Here is a 19,632-nt window from a genome sequence, read left to right on the forward strand (position 1 = left end):
CTCTCTGCCTACTTGTGATCTCTCTCTCTGTCAAATAAATAAATAAAATCTTAAAAAAAAAAGTATACTGCATATAAAATAATAGGGTGGTCAGGAAACAAAATAAATTAACCACGTAAAGAAGAAAATGTTGACTGGTATAGCCCTCGTTTTAAAAGATCGTTAAGTTAGAGTTGGTATTTACAACTTTCCCCTTCCCCCATTCTCCAAAAGAAGCATCTATTCCATAAAAGACAAATTACTACCCCCTCTGTTACGGAAGGAGCTCAATGTAATCAGATTGCCACCAGAGGACTAATTTGAGCCTCTGGGCTCGAGCACACTATCTAGAGCTCAGGATTTGTCACTGCTGTTGGGGAGCTGGGCATTTGGCAATGGTAGCAGTAGGAATCACAGCGGGAAAGGCAATTACAATGAGAATCACCTAATTAAGTTTACAACGATGAATTGACACTTGGCAAGACCCATCCATCTTGGGTAGAGTTTGGTGGTAACCCAAAGTCCCTGTGTAACTCTGGTCTTCCATGGTCTTTGATGGTGGCTCTAACCCTTGGGATTCTCCCAGAGACATGTTAGGGATTTTATTTATTACTTTGTTATAGAGGCTTCTTCTTGGTTCTTCCTCTCAGGACTGATAATGATGTGTCATGTACAGAGAAGTTGCCTTAACTCAAGTCTCATCACCCAAGGTCCAAACCACTTCCCACGGCCCCTATAATCAAGATAATAGTCTTTCCAAACAGGAGGCCTATCTAGGGCTATCTATTAAGTAGGAACACCAATGTTTCTCAAGGCCTTGGAGGAGTGTCTCCTGAGTTCTCTCACATGAGGAAGAAGGTGGAAGGTCAAACATAAAAAAATCCATACCAACATTAGTATTTTTCCAAGTCTTCTCTTCCCCTATACTAATGTCTGGTGTCTCATACTAACTTTGCATGGGCTGCCATTGAACAAACTGTGAATACCACCCTGTGATGGTTAATTTTTTTTAAGCTTTTATTTATTTATCTGAAAGATAGAGACAGAGAGAGAGCATGAGCAGGAGGAGGGGCAGAAGGAGACGGAGAAGCAGACTCCCCACTGAGCAGGGAGCTAGCCGTGGGACTCGATTCCAGGACCCTGAGATCATGACCTGAGTCGAAAGCAGACACTTAGCCTACTGAGCCCCCAGGCGCCCCTGACAACCCATTTATATCTATGATCACCAAATTGTGGATATCAACGAATAGAATCTTGCAGTTTGGGAGTGTGTTTTTGTGTCCTCCTAGGTTTGTCCCTGGAACCTGCTTGCTGGGACATGTGGGGACCTAAACCTGGTTCAAGTCTAGAGGCAATGGGGAGGGGTAGGGTGGGGTGTGAAGAAAGCTGGCTTATCTGGCCCGTGATAAGTCCTTCAGGGGAGGTAGTTGTGGGAAGTTCAGCGACGGTAGGAGCAAGTTTATCAGAAATCTTCTGATTTCTGGTTTTTGTCATGGGACTGTTCCCAGTTTTTAGAGTCTCATGTCCCCATCAGTGCTATGAATTGAACTGATGCAATAATGAGGCAAATCACAGGATTTTGAAATCAATTTATTTTGAACTTGGATTAGAGCCATCTTGTCAGTTAATCATTGATTGCCTGTCAACTTTGACTGTACCTTCAATATATGCTTTTCTAAGCATTTCTTCTTCTTCTTCTTCTTCTTCTTCTTCTTTAATATATTTTTTTTAAGGGTTAGATCACAAGTAGGCAGAGAGGCAGAGAGAGAGGGGGAAGCAGGCTCCCTGCTGACCAGAGAGCCTGATGTGATGCAGGGCTCGATCCCAGGACCCTGAGACCATGACCTGAGCCGAAGGCAGAGGCTTTAACCCAATGAGCCACCCAGGCGCCCCCTAACCATTTCTTCTTTACAGTGCACACAGTAGTAAACTTTCTCAGTGAGGAACACCAGAGGGACACTGCAGGAGGATGAAAGAGAGGTTTCCTGTGATTTGTAGCACAGGTGGGCGCAGCTTTCCGCCTCAGCCTGGCAATCGCATCTCTGCAGCCATTTTGACACACAAACCAGAGCCCCGGGGAATCTGCATGGAGCCACCTGTCCAGATTCCCCTGGTAAGCCCCTGCAAGAACTTCGTGTAGCCGCTTGTGGCCAGAGGATCCCACGTGAGGAAGACTGCAGGACAAATAATTTCACAAAGAGAAGGCCGGTTGAGATAAGCAAGAGAGCGGTTGTAAAGAGACCCAAGGACTGACTTTAATTTAGAGATGAGGAAAGCAAGGAGGAGCTAGGAGGGAAAAAAACAAGCAAGGGCAGTTTGCAGAGTGAGGCCCTGAGGAAGCTTGGAGAACCGAACTTGGAAAACTAGCAGTAGAGAGGGCTGACACCAAAATCATGCACCAGAACCAGACTTGGGAACACACTGCTGTTGCTGAGTGCTGAGACCTGCATCACCCATCCAGCTGGGAACCCTGCATACTGCTGCTGTCCTCAAACTATCAACCCGAACTCTCTCCTCTGTCCCTCCTTCCTTTACCAGCTCCCACTATCACATCTGGGTTGGGTGCATCTGATTTGCTGAGCCTAACTCAAAGACCTTCACCCTAGCTCAAGATAGCCTCACAGAATCTCAGGGAGGAAAAGAGAAGCAGGCTTGGAAACCACACAGCCAAGAACAACGTGGTAACAACAAACAATGTCGTGGGACAGTTTTTATGAATCCATACCCCAATCTCAGGCCTGAGGCTGATGGGCAGAGTCCAGCATCAAGGAAGCCCAGGAAAAACGGTGTTTGTGGAGTCTAGCTTGAGAAGATAGCATTCCAAATGTAAGAACTATCAACATAGATATTCGAATGACAGCTGTCCACTGTACAGTAGAATTTTTCAAATATACGAAGAAGTTATAGATGTTTGGCAGTAAAAAAAAAAACCGACTAAGAATGACAAGTAGCCTCCATAAATATTTCTAATGTCATTCTTATTGCCCCAGAAGCAACTAGAAATTCCTTGATTTCATCATTCTGCTACAATAGAAGCTTTTTAGTCTCTATTTTTGTCTGTTGCATTTACACAACGAATCCCAAGTACCCAGAAAGTGCTTAATACATAATTATCTGATTGAATTGAAGAAATTCATTTGCTGCACTACAGAAAGACAAAGCTTCAGGTGGAATGTGGGTTTAGAAAACTGCCAGAGACAACTTTAATTTAGCTTGATTCAAACACCCACAGCAGGAGAAGCAACCATGTTGAGATCCTTTCTCGACCACCAGGAATTAAATAGAGTTTTAAAATAGGGTTGGGGGCATCTGGGTGCCTCAGTGGGTTAAAGCCTCTGCCTTCAGCTCTGGTCATGATCCCAGGGTTCTGGGATCGAGCCCTGTGTCGGGCTCTCTGCTCGGCAGGGGGCCTGCTTCCTCCTCTCTCTCTGCCTGCCTCTCTGCCTACTTGTGATTGCTGTCTGTCAAATAAATAAATAAAATCTTTAAAAATAAATAAATAAAATAAAATAAAATAGGGTTGGAAAAGCAAGGCCTAGCAGGTGGCCAGAAAGGGTGTCAGTGGCAGGAAACCCCAAACAAAACCAAGGTAAGTTTACTGTTCATTGCAGATTACAATGGTTGTAATCTGCAGATTGTTCATTGCAGTTACAAGTTCATTGCAGATCTAGCGATTGACCTGAGGTGTCTTTCTGCATTTGGACCCCTACATTCACCATGTTTTCATGATTCCTGCTATCACCTCAAATGCATTTTATAAATATTAAGATTAGCAGACATAAGGGTTGTGACTTACATTTCCAAAAGATACCCCATTTCCCTAGCCCAGCTGAGTAAGCTCTTACTTTCCTCCAAGCTGGCTGGCAGAAAACCTAGGGAAGCGTGACCCATGAGAAAGAGCAAAGCATAGTCAAATGCGACTGAGACCTCTAAACCTTGCCTAAGCAGCTCGGCCAAGAAGTTACGTAACTGATAAGGTATTATAAAATACTCCAGACTCGGTCAGGTTCCCAGTGTAACTGCCTTGAATAAGCAAAGGGCCATGTGAGAGCTTCACAGTCTCCTCTCACACGCAATGATCTCGATCTTAAGATGGAGTCTCATGTTGTGTGTTTCTTATTTTCCTTCCCGAAAGGGGGATTTCTCCCATCCAGCTCTGTCAATGTGTCCTTCCTCTTTGCTTTGCTACGTTTACAAACACATACATATATGTATTCCTAAGTAGTCCCATATCTGTCAGCCAGCAGAAATCCCTTTAGTTATTAAATAGAAAGAGATTTAATACAGGATATTAAGAACCTACAAACCCTTTGAAAGCAGTGGAGGAAAGAGCTCCTGGGTGGGCCTTTAAGAAAGATCACCACTAAACCAGAAGTTATTACCTCTGCCCTAATCCACCGGACACCCCTGGGACTGAGTTCAAGAACACACAGTTTCATGGGCAATGGGGAATCCAGGAGTGACTCCAAGTTCTTTGGGCTAAGTTACTGAGTGAATGAGTGCCACTGAGTAAGACTGGGAATGTCCTGGAGAGAACAGGCTTGAGAGGTGGGAACGCAGCAGGAGTTCTGTTTTGGTCATGATACATTAGAGACCCCTGTCAGACAATCAAGAGGAGATGTGGAGTAGGAGACTCTGGAGACCAAAGGAAAGTCTAAGTTGGAGATTTAATTTATTTTTTATTTTATTTTTTAAAAGATTATTTATTTGACAGAGAGAGACACAATGAGAGAGGGAACACAAGCAGGAGGAATGGGAGAGGGAGAAACAGCTTTCCCACCAAGCAGGGAATCCAACTCTGGGCTTGATCCCAGGACTCTAACACTGAAAGTGTTCCGAAGGAGGTCGCCCAGTGTCATCCAAGTTCAAAATCGAACTGCTTTTTCCAGTTCCTCTGCTACATTTGGCTCCGTTAACTACAAACTTCATGCTTCCTACTTTGTAGGAGTGGATTTCAGAAAGCACTAGTAACAACAGCCTCAGGGAGATCCCAGAAGAGGTTATGAGGCAAGAGACATAAGCATGGTCATAGTTCACCAGAGCAAAACACCCATAATAGACTCATTTTCTTCTTCACCAGACTGATGATTGGTAGCTACAAAGAGTTGTAGATGAATACCTCTTGATTTCAGTAAGGTATCTGATGATCTTTCACAACATTCTTCTAGCTAAAGGGGGCAGAATATCCTGCATAAATTCACAGAGGACACATTCAGCAGAGAAATCTCTGGGGTCTGTGTCTCGCGACATGGGCCTGGCAAGCTGGCACACTGAGCCCAGAGCATGTTTTTAATTCACAGAGCTCCACTGCAGGCATGAGAAGCCTGACAACCCTTTGGCAAATACTCCTCAGACACTCCTAAGCAAAGTCCAAAAACAAAGGAGCCAACAGTGTGGAATCAGTGAATTAAAACAAAGCTGGAACATTTTTAGGCAGCATTAGCACAAGGAGAAGGTACAAAGGGGTAGTAAGTACTCCAAATTTCCTTCTAAGCCTCATTCCAACAAGAGATTGGAATAGATGTATTCTGAGTAGGCATACGGTATCCGGAGCATATTTTACTCTTGAAACACATTTTGCCTTGACAGGTAAGTGTGTGATGAGGGGAGTGTGGACAGGATAGCGTCAGATCTGTAAATATACACACCAAAAGGAGGGGCAACAAAGCTATGAGTTTAGTGGATATGCCAACCGAAACAAACATGGAAGGATCCAAACACTGAATGAAGCTTTTGGCCACACACACTTTAAAAGGTCAGTGGCCCCTGGTTCTTCCTCAGACCCCTTCTCTGAGGCCCGCCCCCGGACCGGTGACAGTCTGGCAAGTTCTCGGGAAGCGGTCAGGACACTAGCAGGGGGACTGGATGCCTGGAGGCAGTGGAGACCGGTGGGTCGCCGCCCCTGCGGGCCTGGGACAGGGCGCGGGGCGGGACGGGGGCGGGACGGGGGCGGGGCCCCCCTGGACCAGTGCGAGGGAGGCCCCGCGGCCCGCCGCTCCCATCCCGCTACGGGCCTCCGCGCACGGCCGGGAGCTTTGGGCCTCTGTGGGCCGCCATGGCGTTGCGCGCGGCGGTGCTCGACCTGGACGGGGTCCTGGCGCTGCCCTCGGTGGCCGGCGCGCTGGACCGCACGGAGGAGTTGGCGCTGCCCAGGTAAGGGGAATCAGCGCCCGGCCGGAGCAGGGGTGGGGAAGGGGGAGCCGGCGCGCCAGGGGGCGGGCCCCCAGCTGAGAAGAGGCCTCTGGGCACCCCCAGCCTTGGTTTCACGGTGCTGTAGGGCGGGAGCTCTGCAGAGGTTAAGACAATTACCCTAAAAATACCCGTGCACGCTACTAGACCCATTGTCTTCGTAAATGCTAAGTGATTAAATCTCGCTAAAGACTCCCAAATTGCCCTCTGTGTTGGATTCTTTTCCTAAAGTGAGAGGAGCTGCTCGCCGGGCTCACTGCTGCCCTCTAATTCTGTGTCGTGGAATGGATCCTCAGGCCGCCCAGAAGTTGATGAGGGAACAAAGTCCTGTGCTTTGCGGGCGCACTTGCTCTAATCGCCAACTAGAGAAACAGCCCCAAAGCCTCGTCGCTGGGGAATGAACTAGGAAGCGTCACCAGGAAACCAAGAAATAGGATGTTCAGAACGAGATTTCAGAGCAGAAAAGACCTGTTAATGAGAACTGAAAAAAAAAAGAAGCAAACCCACCAGAATGTAAAACAATTTTTTTACAACATGGTTTCAATTATAGCTGGCTGGGGCGGGGGGGAAGCTACCTGCAGAAAAATGTGTGGAGGAAATATCCCGGAATATGTTTGGGATTATTAATCCCAGATGAGATTATAATGATTTTCTTCATTTTTCTACTTTTTGGCATTTTCAGTTTATCTCTTCATGAACATATGTTTCCCCTATAGTCAGAGGAGGGAAAGCATATTTGTTTAAAAGTTAAGAAAGAGGGTCGCCCCCGTGGCCCAGTTATTTAAGTGTCCACCTTGGGCTCAGGTCATGATCTTGGGGTCCTGGGACGCGATCCTGCATTGGGCTCCCTGCTCAGCGCGGAGTCTGCTTCACCCTCTGCGCCTGCCCCCACTTGCGTACCGGCCCACGCTCTCTCTTTCTCAAATAATTAAATAATTTTTTAAAAAAATTAAGAAAGAAAATAAATGATCACCCTGGCGACACCCAAAGAAGACTAAATTCCAAATTCCTGGCAAGGGTAAGGAGCCTGATGGAAGCTTTGAGAGTTCTGTCCGTTTTGTTTCACGGCAAATTAATGCTCAGAGACTGTTTCTTTTGGCAGCAGTTTCTGTAACCTAGGTTCACTGTGGGTGTTTCACAAGCCAGTAGCACACAGAAGAACACCCTTCATAAACCAATACACTACATACTCCCAAACAATGATAGATTGATCCATTATTGTTCTAGTCAAGGGGGAATCTGAAGTAAGTAAAGCCCAAATTTAGTTGAAGTGTGCTTTCCCTTATTTTTTTAAAAGATTTTGTTCATTTATTTGAGAGGGAATAAGAGAGAGAGAGAGACTGAGTTAGGCTTAGGAGTGGGGAGCGGTGAAGGGCAGTGGGAGAGGGAGAAGCAGAATCCCTGCTTAGCAGGGAACCTGACTGGGGCTCCATCCCCAGACCCTGGGATCATGACCTCAGTTGAAGGCAGATGCTTAACTGAGCCATCCAGGCGCCCCCCCCCCTTTGTATGTTCTTGATACCAGTCCTTTGTCATATGTAGGTATTGCAAGCATATCCATGTATATGGCTTATTCATTCACTTTCTCAGTGGTATCTTTGATAAACAGTAGGTACTAATTTTAATGACTGATTTTTCTTTTTTTTTTACTGTTTTATGGTAGCGCTTTTTTGTGTCCTTTTTTTTTTTTTTTCAAATGAATACCCAACTTTTGTAGCAACATGGACGGGACTGGAAGAGATTATGCTGAGTGAAATAAGTCAAGCAGAGAGAGTCAATTATCATATGGTTTCACTTATTTGTGGAGCATAACAAATAGCATGGAGGACAAGGGGTGTTAGAGAGGAGAAGGGAATTTGGGTAAACTGGAAGGGGAGGTGAACCATGAGAGACTATGGACTCTGAAAAACAATCTGAGGGGTTTGAAGTGGCGGGGGGGTGGTGGGAGGTTGGGGTACCAGGTGGTGGGTATTATAGAGGGCACGGCTTGCATGGAGCACTGGGTGTGGTGAAAAAATAATGAATACTGTTTTTCTGAAAATAAATAAATTGAAAAAAAAAATGGGCCTGAACCCACGATCCCAAGATCAAGACCTGAGCTAAGATCAAGAGTTAGACACTTAAATAAAAATAAAATCTTAAAAAAAAAATGGGTGGCTTGATGAGGGAGCAGGAGGCTGGCTGAGGACAAAGCAAAAGCTGGCGCCTTGCACCCCCTCTTCACCTGCTCCCCTCCATATGTGTAGCATTCCTCAGGCACCCCTGACTGCCATAAAATGATAAATAGTTAACTTGCAGGGATCGCAATCCTGCAGAACAGGAATCTCCCTTGCTCTACAGGTATCCTAGAGATCTAAACAGGGAGGTTACCTTATCAATAGCACAAATTTCCAGAGGCAAATAGCTCTCATGTCTTGAAGCCCTAATGTCCCCCTCCCCACCATAAACTGGAGGAGACTGAGGTAGAAGGGAATGTGAATGACAGCAGGGTCATAATGCCCCACTAAGAATCTCCCAACTATCTTAATGTTAATGCCTGACCTAAAAACGACATTGATCAAGCCATAAGGGCAAGGACTCCCCCCAGCACCTTGTAGGCCCACCTTAGCACGTGAGAGCTCTGTCGAAATCTCCCATCCCTTCACCACCTACCCCCAACCGCAAGGTATATAACACGCCTACCCTAACAACTCGGGGCAGCCGCATCTCTGCCTGCCCACGGGTCCTGTCCCCGTGCTCTAATAAACCACCTTTTTGCACCAGAGACGTCTTAAGAATTCTTTCTTTAGCCGTCGGCTCCGAACCTCACCCCACCGAACCTCACCTAGGTTCGAGAACTTCATCAGCTCAGTTGTTAAACGGCTGCCGTCAGCTTAAGTAATGATCCCAGGGTCCTGGGATTGAGCCCCGCATTGGGCTCTCTACTCTGTGGGAAGCCTGCTTCTCTCTTTCCCACTTCCCTGGCTTGTGTTCCTTCTGTCACTGTGTTTCCCCCTGTCAAATAAATAAATAAAAGTAAAATATTAAAAAAAAAAAAAAAAGAGTCGGACGCTTGGTGTGCCTGGGTGGCTGAGTCGGTTAGGTGTCTGCCTTCCACCAGGTCATGATCCTGGTGTCCTGGGATCAAGCCCTGTGTCAGGCTGCACGTTCAGCAGGGAGTCTGCTTCTCCCTCTGCCCCTCACCCCGCTCTCATGCTCTCTCTCATACGCTCGAAAGATATCCCACTTTCTTGGAGAACCTAGATTGTTTTAACTTTCACATTTAAATACATGATCCACCTCAAAACAAATTTTGTATATGGTGTGGAGTCTCCCTGCCCGTTATGGATATCCAGTTGCTCTAATGTCATTTATTAAAAAAAATCTTTCCCACATTAAATTTCAGTGGTGCCTTGGTGAGAAAATCAAATGGACCATGTATGTAGATGTCTATTTCTGGACTCCCTATTATGCTAAGTTGATATATAACTCCATGCAATAATATCACATTGTCTTAATTTATAATAAATTTTAAAATCTTGTAATATAAATCCTTCATATTTAATTTTAAAGATTGGTTTGGCTATTCTTTGTCCTTTAGTTTCCAGATAAATTTTGTAATCGATGTGTCAATTTTCACACTTAAAACAAAATCTGCTAGGATTATGATTGGAGTGAATTAAATCTTTATATCCATTTGGTGAGAATTTTTGCCCAAACCATATTGTCTCCCGATCCATGAACTTGATACAGAGATCTTTATTAGTTTTGTAGTTTTCCAGGCAGAGATCTTAGACCTCTTTTATTATATTTATTTCTGTTTCTTCTAATGCTATGGAAGTGGTATTTTAAAAAACTTCATTTCCAATTTCTTTTAAACCACATTTGGCCTGTTCTCAACTTTTTATTTTCATCTATCTTTAAGTTGACTGGAAATCTTCCTTGAATTTTTTTTTTTTTCAGGAAAGGCATGTGATGGTAAACATTGGTTTTATATGCTGAGACTTTCTATTGCCTTCAAAAATGTGTAATATGTTATCTGGGGCTACAATTTGGGGGCCATTGTTTATTTTTCTCTCAATGTCCAGTCAGTATTGTTCCACAAACCTCTGACATCTAAAGTTGCAGATAGAAGACTAATGTCACTCTGAATTGTTTTTTGTTTGAGTATAACCTGTTTTTCTACACAAAAGGTTGTTACCCTTTGTTATCCTTGGAATTGGCACAGTTCCCCCACATATGCCTGTTGTGGAGGTTTGTTTGTTTTTTTTTTGTTAATTTTGCTTTGGTAATTATGGTATACTTTTGATCTAAGGTGTCGAATCTTTCTTCAGTACAGAGAAGTGTTCTGTTATTCCTACTGCGTCTCTGACCAATCCTGGATGGATTTTTTTAAAAATATTTATTTATTTAATTTGGAATTACTAATTATTTATTTATTTAAATTAAATTTTAAAACATTAAAAAATTTTTTTAAAGATTTATATATTTAATTTGATAGAGGCACAGAGCACATGAGCACATACACATGTGCCTGCACACATGAGTGGGCGTTGGGTAGGGGCAGAGGAAGAGAGAGAATCCTTCAAGCAGATTTCTTGCTGGGCAAGGAAGACAATGCAGGGCTCAATCCCACGACCCATGCGATCGTGACCTGGGTAGAAACTAAGGGTCAGACACTCAACCTACTGAGCCACCTGGGTGCCCCAACCCTTTTGGAATTCTTACCGCTTGTTTATTGAAGGAATTTGGACTCCCTAGGTCTTATCATTTTGCTCATTAACTTGAATTGTTTCCTTGTTTTACTCTTTGTTCTTTTTTAAGATTATTTATTTACTTATTTGACAGAGAAATCACAAGTAGGCAGAAGTAGGCAGAGAGTCAGGCAGATAGAGAGGGAGAAGCAGGCTATGGGGCTGGATTCCAGGACCCTGGGATCATGACCTGAGCGGAAGGCAGAGGCTTAACCCACTGAGCCACCCAGGTGCCCCTTACTCTTTGTCCTTGAAAACTGTATCCTGTCTTTTGATTCACTAATTTCATTTTGTGTGATAGCTGCTTCACTGCTCACTGCTTTTATTAGCCACCCTTAAAATTTGGAATTCGTGTTTTCCAATCCAACAGTGTTCATATTTCAAATTGCTTCTTCTGTTATTATTATTACTCCCTGATCTGCTTTATAGATACATTGGTATCTCCTTTCTCTGTAGTTCTAGTCTTCCCTCAGTTCTCATTCTGCTAGCAGCCACCATTCTCCAGGCAGAAAAAATCATTTTCCCTTTGCTTTCTCCATCCTACTCCTCCAGCATGTGATAGTTACTTACATGTTGACTCCCTTGTACCCTTGTGTACTCCCGAAGAACACAGTCGCCATTTTCCTGCGTTTGTATCACAGCACCCAGCGCAGTGTCTTGCACACCTCAGGTGCTCAATACAAGATGGTTGAGTCGAATTGTGTATTGATTCTTAAAGCTGGAGACCAGCTGCCAAAGGGCACGAGGAACCTTGGGAGGTGATGGAAATGTTCTAAAACTGGAATGTGCTGATGTTTGCATTGATGTCACAGAGTTACACAGTCTGTAAATTTACTACAAATCCTTGAATCATACTCCTAAAATGTGAATTTGATGGTATATAATTACAACATAGTAACCCTGTTTAAAAAAAAAAAAAAAAGACAAGCAGCAGGGCAGTGCCTGGCTGGCTCAGTCGGGGCAACATGTGACTTGATCTCAGGGTTGTAAGTTCAAGCCCTATCTTGGATGTAGAGATTACTTAAATATAAAATCTTCCAAGTAAATAAATAAAAGACAACTGATGGCAAAGGTATGGCAAAGCCGTTGCTTTTACTGGAATGTTGAGCAAGGCTATAATATTAGGTATTTTTTTTTTGCATGTTGTGTGAAGTTGATAATCGTTACCTGCAAGAGCGTTAGTTGGATAGAAGAGAGTTGCCTGTTTTCAGAAATGGAACTCCCAGAGTAGAGAGATTTGTTGTCTTACTTGGAAATGGTAAATCATTTTAACTGGCCTGCTGATTTTCATCCATTATAAATATTTGCCTGGGGCACTGTATTGAGAAGGATTGCACATCAGTGCCTGGGCTGAGTGGACTCGGTTGTGGGGATGGGTTCTCAGGGGTGTGAGGGAGCAGAAGTGTGTGTGCATGTCACATATATATCATCCTTATCCATCTGATGTCTCCTAGCCAGCCATGTGAAGGTAGCTGATCCGCCATGGGGGTTGGGAAATTATCAAGAAAGCGGAATGGAAACTTTGATTTTGTAATGTAAGGAAGTGAGAGGGTGATGAGCTGGTCTCTCTCCCTATGTGTGTGCTATTCCTTGGGACGAGTATGAGCTGAGGTATGTTAGCTGGCTAGGGCTGCCATAACCAAGTACCACAGACTGGGTGGCTTCCACAGTATTTCCAGAGGCTAGAAGTCCAAGGTCAAGATGGCGGCAGGATTGGTTTCTCTGAGGCCTCTCTGCTAGGCTTATAGATGGCTGTCTTCTCCCTGTGTCCTCACATGGCCTTCTCCCAATTCAGGTGTGTGTCCTAATTTCCTCCTCAGGACACTGCTCATTAGATAGGGCCCACCTTTATGACCTCATTTTAATGTAATCACGTCTTTAAAGGCCCTATCTCCAAATACATTTTCTGAAGTACTGGGGATGATGACTTCAGGATAGGAATTGGAGGTGGGGCAGGGGGTTACAATTTAGCTCATAACCTGAGAAAACTTTTTAAAAATTAAATACGGTTAAAATGAAGTAGAAACTATATGTTCAGAATCAAAACCAGGAAAAAATATTTCATTCCCTCTGAAGAATATGTACTAAGAAAGCAGTCCTTTGGAGTAGTGCCTTGTACAAAGGAGCTGAAGACGGGAATGAATGTGTATCCAGTCTTGAGTTTGTCCCTTAAGTGGCAAAGCCAGAAGTACTGGCAGTTGAAGAGGCTCTGCTGGGTGGTCCCCGTGAGCTGCTTCACCTCCCGGCATATTTGTCATTTAATTTGTGTTCTCATCCAGGTTCGATTGCTCGTATAGCCTAAGATCCTGGCTTGAACATTGCCTTTCCCCATCCATGGCAGAATGCCCTTAGAACAGCAGTTTTTCCATGGATAGGAATAGTGTCTGTTCCCTACATGCTGCTGTGATGAAGTCCTCTGAACATCCATGCTGTTGTTTCTTTGTATCTTCCAGAGGCTTTCTGAGAGAAGCTTTCCAGAGAGGAGGCCCAGATGGCTCCAGTGCCCGCCTAATGAGGGGAGAGATCACATTTTCCCAGGTAAGGGGACACTTCATAAACCCCTTAAGAAGGCATTCTGTGCCCACATGCCCATCTCCCACACTGACTAGAAGCTCTCTGAGGGCAGACCCACCATGTTTGCCTCACCTAGTACTAGTACTTGCCTCCCAGGACTGGGATGGAGGCTTTGAGACACACAGAGAGATATTTAAGACTGGTTCATTATCTCTTTGGGCCAACCCGCAGGATTCACTCCATGAGTGGGAAATTACCAATTTCTTGCCAGTCTGTGCCAGGCAGAATAGCCTGTTTTTCCTCTTAAATTGTGGTAAAATACATGTAATACAAAATTTGTCATCTAGATCACTTTTAAGTATATAATTTTGTAATGTAAAGTATATTCGCATTGTGAAGCCATCACCATCGTCAATCTCCAGAACTCTTTTCATCTTGCTAAAGTCCTATACCCCTTCAACAAAAACTCCCCATCCTCCTTTCCCCCAGCCGCTGGCAACCATGACACTACTGAATTCCTGTCTCTGTGTATGAGGCTGCTATAGCTACATGAGATAAGGAGGATCCTGCAATATTTGTCCTTTTGTGCCTGGCTTATTTCACGCATGATGTCTCCAAAGTTCATCCGTGCTGTGGCCTGTGAAAGGATTTCTTTCCCTTTTAAGGATGAATTGTTTTCTGGTGTATGGATAGACCACATTCTGCTTATCTGTTCATCTGCCGATGGACCCTGGATTGCTTCTATCTTTTTTGTCATTGTGAATAATGCCACTGTGAACTTGGGTGTACAAATACCTGCGGGACACCTTGCCCTCAGTTCTTCTGGGTATAGACCCAGAAGTGGGATTGCTGGGTCATAGAGTAGTTCTTAATTTTTTTAAGGAGCCTGCATCCTGTTTTCCAGAGCGGCTGCCTCAGTTTGCATTCCCCTGGGCAGTGCCCAAGATTTCCACTTGATCCATATCCTCGCCATTCCTTGTTAGTCTTTGTTTTGTTGCTTTGATAGTGGTCATCCGTACTCAAGCTGTTTTCAGACAGGACCAGTTGTGGGGAGAGGTTGCTAATTAATAACTGGATAATGGATGGGCTTTGGAGGCAGAGAGCAGGATTTAAATCACAGCTCCCACTTACAGACAGAGGTTGCTTAACCTCCTAAAGGCTCAGTCTTGCCATCTGTAAAATGAACGTGATCTGCTGTCTACTTCATGGGTTGTTAGGAAGCTAGGAAACTGTCTCGCATGGTGCCTGGCACATAGCAAGTGCTCAGTAAATAGCAGTTATCGTTGTGACTACAACCTCCACTGGTTTTTAACAAAGCAATGATCTGAAACCACTTGGATTCTCAGTCAGTGTCTGCAAGAAGAAAGGCTACTAAGAATCTATTCTACAAGTACACAGAAATCCGCAATTAATATTGTCAGAAGAGAAGGAAAGAAGGGAGTACAATGTACTTTCAACGAACATAGGAATTATAGAGTGAATTTCTAGTAATTGCTGTGAAAACCCTGTACCCATTCTGACTTTCTTTGTCTGTGTACCTTCTAGGTAACCTGAATAGTTAGTAGTAGATGGGGTCTGAAAAAGCACATTATAGTTGATCCTTCAACAACATGTGTTTGAACTCACGGGTTGGTTTTTTTTTTTCAATAAATACACATAACAGTACTATAAATGCATTTTCTCTTCCATAGGATTTTCTTAATAACATTTTCTTTTCTCTGGCTTATTGTATTGTGATAATACAGTATATAATACATATAACATATGACATATAAAATATGTGTTAATCAATTCTGTGTGATTGGTAAGGCTTCTGGTCAACAGTAGGTTATTAGTAGTTAAGCTTTGGGGAGTCAAAACTTACATGTGGGTTTTCAACTACATGGGTGGTTAGGGCTCTCAACCCCCACATTATTCAGGGGTCACCTATATATTATGACAAAGACTACTTAGGTTTAATTTGTCTTCAAAAATTATATCTTGGAAGTGAATGTCATCTTTTAAGTTTTATTTGTGTATTCAAGGCACCTGGATGGCTCAGTTGGTTAAGTGTCTGACTCTAAAATTTTTTTTTTTCTTTTCGGTATACAGTTCAAACAGAAAAGTGCACAAAGTATACAGTTTAATGAATTTTTGCACAAACTGAATGCACTCAGGTCACCAGCACCCAGATTAAGAAATAAAACATAATTAGCCCTGTAGGTACCCCACCTAACACCCCTTCCGACACGACCCCTCCGAGAGTAACTAACCGTCCTGATGTCCAGCCTTAGAGATCACTTTTACATATTTTGTACTTTGAATGGAACTGCACAGATTAATATTTTCTGTCTGGGCATCTTTTCCTCAGCACTGTATTTGTGAGAATCATAGATACCATTGTGTGCAGTCCAAGTTTTGTTCTCATTGCTGCATGATACTCCATTGTATGAAGATACTCTGATCTCTTTATCCTTTTTTTTTCCCACCCTGAGATGGAAAGGCATTGGGAGATTTGGAGCAGTGAAGTGACATTATGTCTATATATTTGCAGCAAGGGAAAGGTTTAGAGAGTGAGCGAGCACAAGCAGGGGGACTATCAAGCAGTGGGAGAAGCAGGCTTCCTGCTGAGCAAGGAGCCTGATGTGAGACTCAGTCCCAGGACATTGGGATCATGACCTGAGCAGAAGGCAGGAAGGCTTAACCCACTGAGCCACCCAGGCGCCCCAAAGAAAAGGCTTATTCAGGAGGCAGCCAGCCAGATAAGGAAATGGGAAGACAAGCTTCAAATCCAGCGCCTAACTGATATTTTTAAAACCTCACTCTTGCTGCATAAATAGATGAAAAGGGCAAGGATCATTATAGACTAATTAAAAGGAAGCTGTTGGAAGATCAGGCGAGAGATGGTAGTAGCTTGGACTAAGGTAGTACTGGGGGAAGTGGTAAAAAGTGATCCAAACCTGGAATATTTTGACTGTAGTTTCCACGGGCTTTCCTGATAGATTGAGTGTGAGTATGAGAGAGGAGTGAAGGGTAACAAACGTTTCTGACCAGAACCAACTGACAGTATCAGTTGCTATTTGCTGCTGTGGGGCTGGGAAATCATGTGCCTGATTTGGGGTATTTGAATTTGAAATACTTATTTGTTTTATTAAATATTTTATTTATTTATTTGAGAGAGAATGAGTAAGAGAGAGCATGAGAGAGGAGGTCAGAGGGAGAAGCAGACTCCCCAAGGAGCTGGAAGCCCAATGCAGGACTTGATCCTGGAAGTCCAGGATCATGACCTGAGCCAAAAGCAGCTGCTCAACCAACTGAGCCACCCAGGCGCCCTTGAAATGCTTATTGATCTCCAAATGGAGCATGCAGTAGGCAGCCTCATATACAAACCCAGAGTTGACGGAAGATATCCAGGCTGAACACATACACAGCATATAGATGGCATTTTTAGTGTCACCAGACTCAATGCGATCACCAGGAAAGGGAGTATAAATGGAGAATCCAGAGTCCCAGGTACTCTAATATTAATGATGGGGTTAATGAAGGGGACCCAGATTGAGAGATGGAGAATGAATTTCGACCAGTCTGAGAAGAATCAGGAGAGTGTGTGGACCCTGGCAGCCAAGGATTTATCAAGTGTCAGATGAAGAGAATGGCCCTCTGTGTTGGTGCAGCTGATGGGTCAGGCAAAATGAGGGTCAGCGAGTGCCCATTAGTAACATAGCATGGAGGTCATCGATAACCTTGACAAGAGGAAGTGGCATGTGGAATATGGAGATAAAAGCCTGACCAGACTATTTTTCAAGAAACAAGGAGAGGGCGCCTGGGTGGCTTAGTGGGTTAAGCCGTTGCCTTCAGCTCAGGTCATGATCTCAGGGTCCTGGGATCCAGTCCCGCATCAGGCTCTCTGCTTAGCAGGGAACCTGCTTCCTCCTCTCTCTCTGCCTGCCTCTCTGTCTACTTGTGATCTCTCTCTGTCAAATAAATAAATAAAATCTTTAAAAAAAAAAAAAAGGAAAGAAACAAGGAGAGAAAAGGTTTGAACACTATATTAAGTTTTGATACAAAGTAGGGCAGAAAAATGGGGCAGTAGAAGGAGGAGGGGATAAGGTCAAGAAAGGTTTACTTTCTGGTAACAATGTACTTGCATGCTGATGGCAGTGATCCAGTAGGGAGGGAGACCCCCTGGAGCTATGTCCTTGAAGCAGAGCCGGATAGAATCTAGATGGAGGGGTTGAGCTTTGGTAAGAGCAATGGACCATTATCTATAGCAACAGAAGGGAAGATGGAGTTCTTGGCCACTAATGCTGGTAGGTGGATAGTGAAGGTGGAACTTGTGAAAATTCTCTTCTAATTATTCTCCCTTCCTCCAATCCTTCTCACTTTTTCTGGGATGACCTCCCTAAAATGCAAATCTACTTATGTAACTCTCCCACTAAACTATATTTATATATTTTTTACTTGTGTAACAGTCTAAGGCTGGAAATGTTTTATTATTTTTATAGAAAGGTAAATACTTCCATTATTTTCCAATTTCATTAATGGCTTTAGTCTACTCATATTTTATATTTTATCTTGCATCAATTTTGGCATCTGTATCTTTTTTCTTTTTCTCTTCTGACCCCCTTTTCTCCCATTTCTCTCACCCCGTCCCCTACCACCTGCCTCTGGCAACCACTTTCTTCGTTATCTATGAGTTTGGCTTTTTTGGTGTTTTTTGGTTTTGTTTCTGTTTTGAATTTAATTTCCACATATAAGAGAGATCATACAGTATTTGTCTTTCTCTGTCAGACTTCTTTCACTTAGCATAATGCCCTCGATGTTCATCTAGATTGTCACAAATGGCAAGATTTTGTTCTTTTTTATGGCCAAATAATATTCCATTAAATTTATATACCATATTTTCTTTATCCATTCATTCATCCATTGATGGGCACCTAGGTTGTTTCCATATCTTGGCTATTATAAGTAATGCTGCAGTGAACATGGGGGGGGTGCAGATATCTTTTTGAGTTAGTGTTTTTGTTTGCTTTGAATAAATACTGAAATGGAGTTGCTGGATCATATGGTAGCCCTATTTTTAATTTTTTGAGGAATTTGCATACTGTTTTCCATAGTGGCTGCACCAGTTTACATTCCACCAACAATACACAAGTGTTCCTTTTCTCTACATCCTCACCAGCATTTGTTATTTCTTGTCTTTTTGATAATAGCCTATCTAATAGCTGCTATGTGATGTCTCACTGTGGTTTTTTTTTTTTAATATTTATTTATTTATTTACTGGAGAGAGAGAGAGAGAGAGAGAAAGCGAGAGAGCATGAGAGGGGTAAGGGTCAGAGGGAGAAGCAGACTCCCTGTTGAGCAGGGAGCCCTGTGTGGGACTCAATCCCTGGACACCAGGATCATGACCTGAGCCGAAGGCAGATGCTCAACCAACTGAGCCACCCAGGTGCCCCTCACTGTGGTTTTTGATTTGTGTTTCCCCTGATGATTAGTCATGTTGAGCATCCTTTCATGTGTCTGTTGGCCACCTGTATGTCTTCTTTGGAAAAAAATGTCTTTTCAGGTTTTCCATACATTTTTTAAATCAGGTTTTTTTTTTTTCTTTTCTTTTCTCTTTTTTTTTTCCTTGCCATTGTGTTGTATGAGTTCTTTTTATATTTTGGATATCAGCTCCTTATCAGATATCATTTGCAAATACCTTCTCCCATTCAGTAGGTGCCTTTTTGTTTTGTGGATGGTTTCTGTCGCTGTCCAGAAGCTTTTTTATTTTGATTTAGTCCTAATAGTTTATTTGTGCTTTTGTTATCAGATTCAAAAAATCATCACCAAAACCTATGTTGAGGATCTTGACCACCTATGTCTTCTTCTAGGGGTTTTATGGTGTTAGGTCTTATATTGAAGTCTTCCACGCATTTTCAGTTGATTTTTGTGTATGGCGAAGATAGTGGTCAAGTTTCATTGTTTTGCATGTGGCTGTCCAGTTTTCCCAACACCGTTTATCAAAGGGATTATCCTTTCCCCATTGTATATTCTTGGTTCCTTTGTTGTAAATTTACTGACCATACATGTATGCATGGGTTTATTTGTGAGCTCTCTATCAGTCTGCTCTTGGGGTTTGGGTACTTTTCAGTTGGAACTACTCCAAATAGTGCTGCTATGGTAGTGTGTAAGCATATCACAATCCATTTTGCTGCTATCAGCTAGGGCTGCCATAACAAAATACCACAGACTGTG

At 43.3% G+C, this 19,632-nt stretch overlaps 1 protein-coding gene across 1 annotated transcript in view; it reads left to right on the forward strand.

The window, feature by feature from the left end:
• Window positions 1-5,967: 5,967 nt before the first annotated feature.
• EPHX2 (epoxide hydrolase 2) overlaps window positions 5,968-19,632 on the forward strand; it is a 62,065-nt gene continuing 48,400 nt past the window's right edge. The window contains exons 1-2 of the mRNA XM_044224993.1: window positions 5,968-6,132; window positions 13,355-13,439. Of these exons, the coding sequence (XP_044080928.1) occupies window positions 6,035-6,132; window positions 13,355-13,439 (183 nt within the window). The 5' untranslated portion in view covers window positions 5,968-6,034. The remainder of the gene's footprint in view (window positions 6,133-13,354; window positions 13,440-19,632) is intronic.

The sequence above is a fragment of the Neovison vison genome, chromosome 11 (assembly GCF_020171115.1).
Source record: "Neovison vison isolate M4711 chromosome 11, ASM_NN_V1, whole genome shotgun sequence".
NCBI classification, from domain to species: domain Eukaryota; kingdom Metazoa; phylum Chordata; class Mammalia; order Carnivora; family Mustelidae; genus Neogale; species Neogale vison.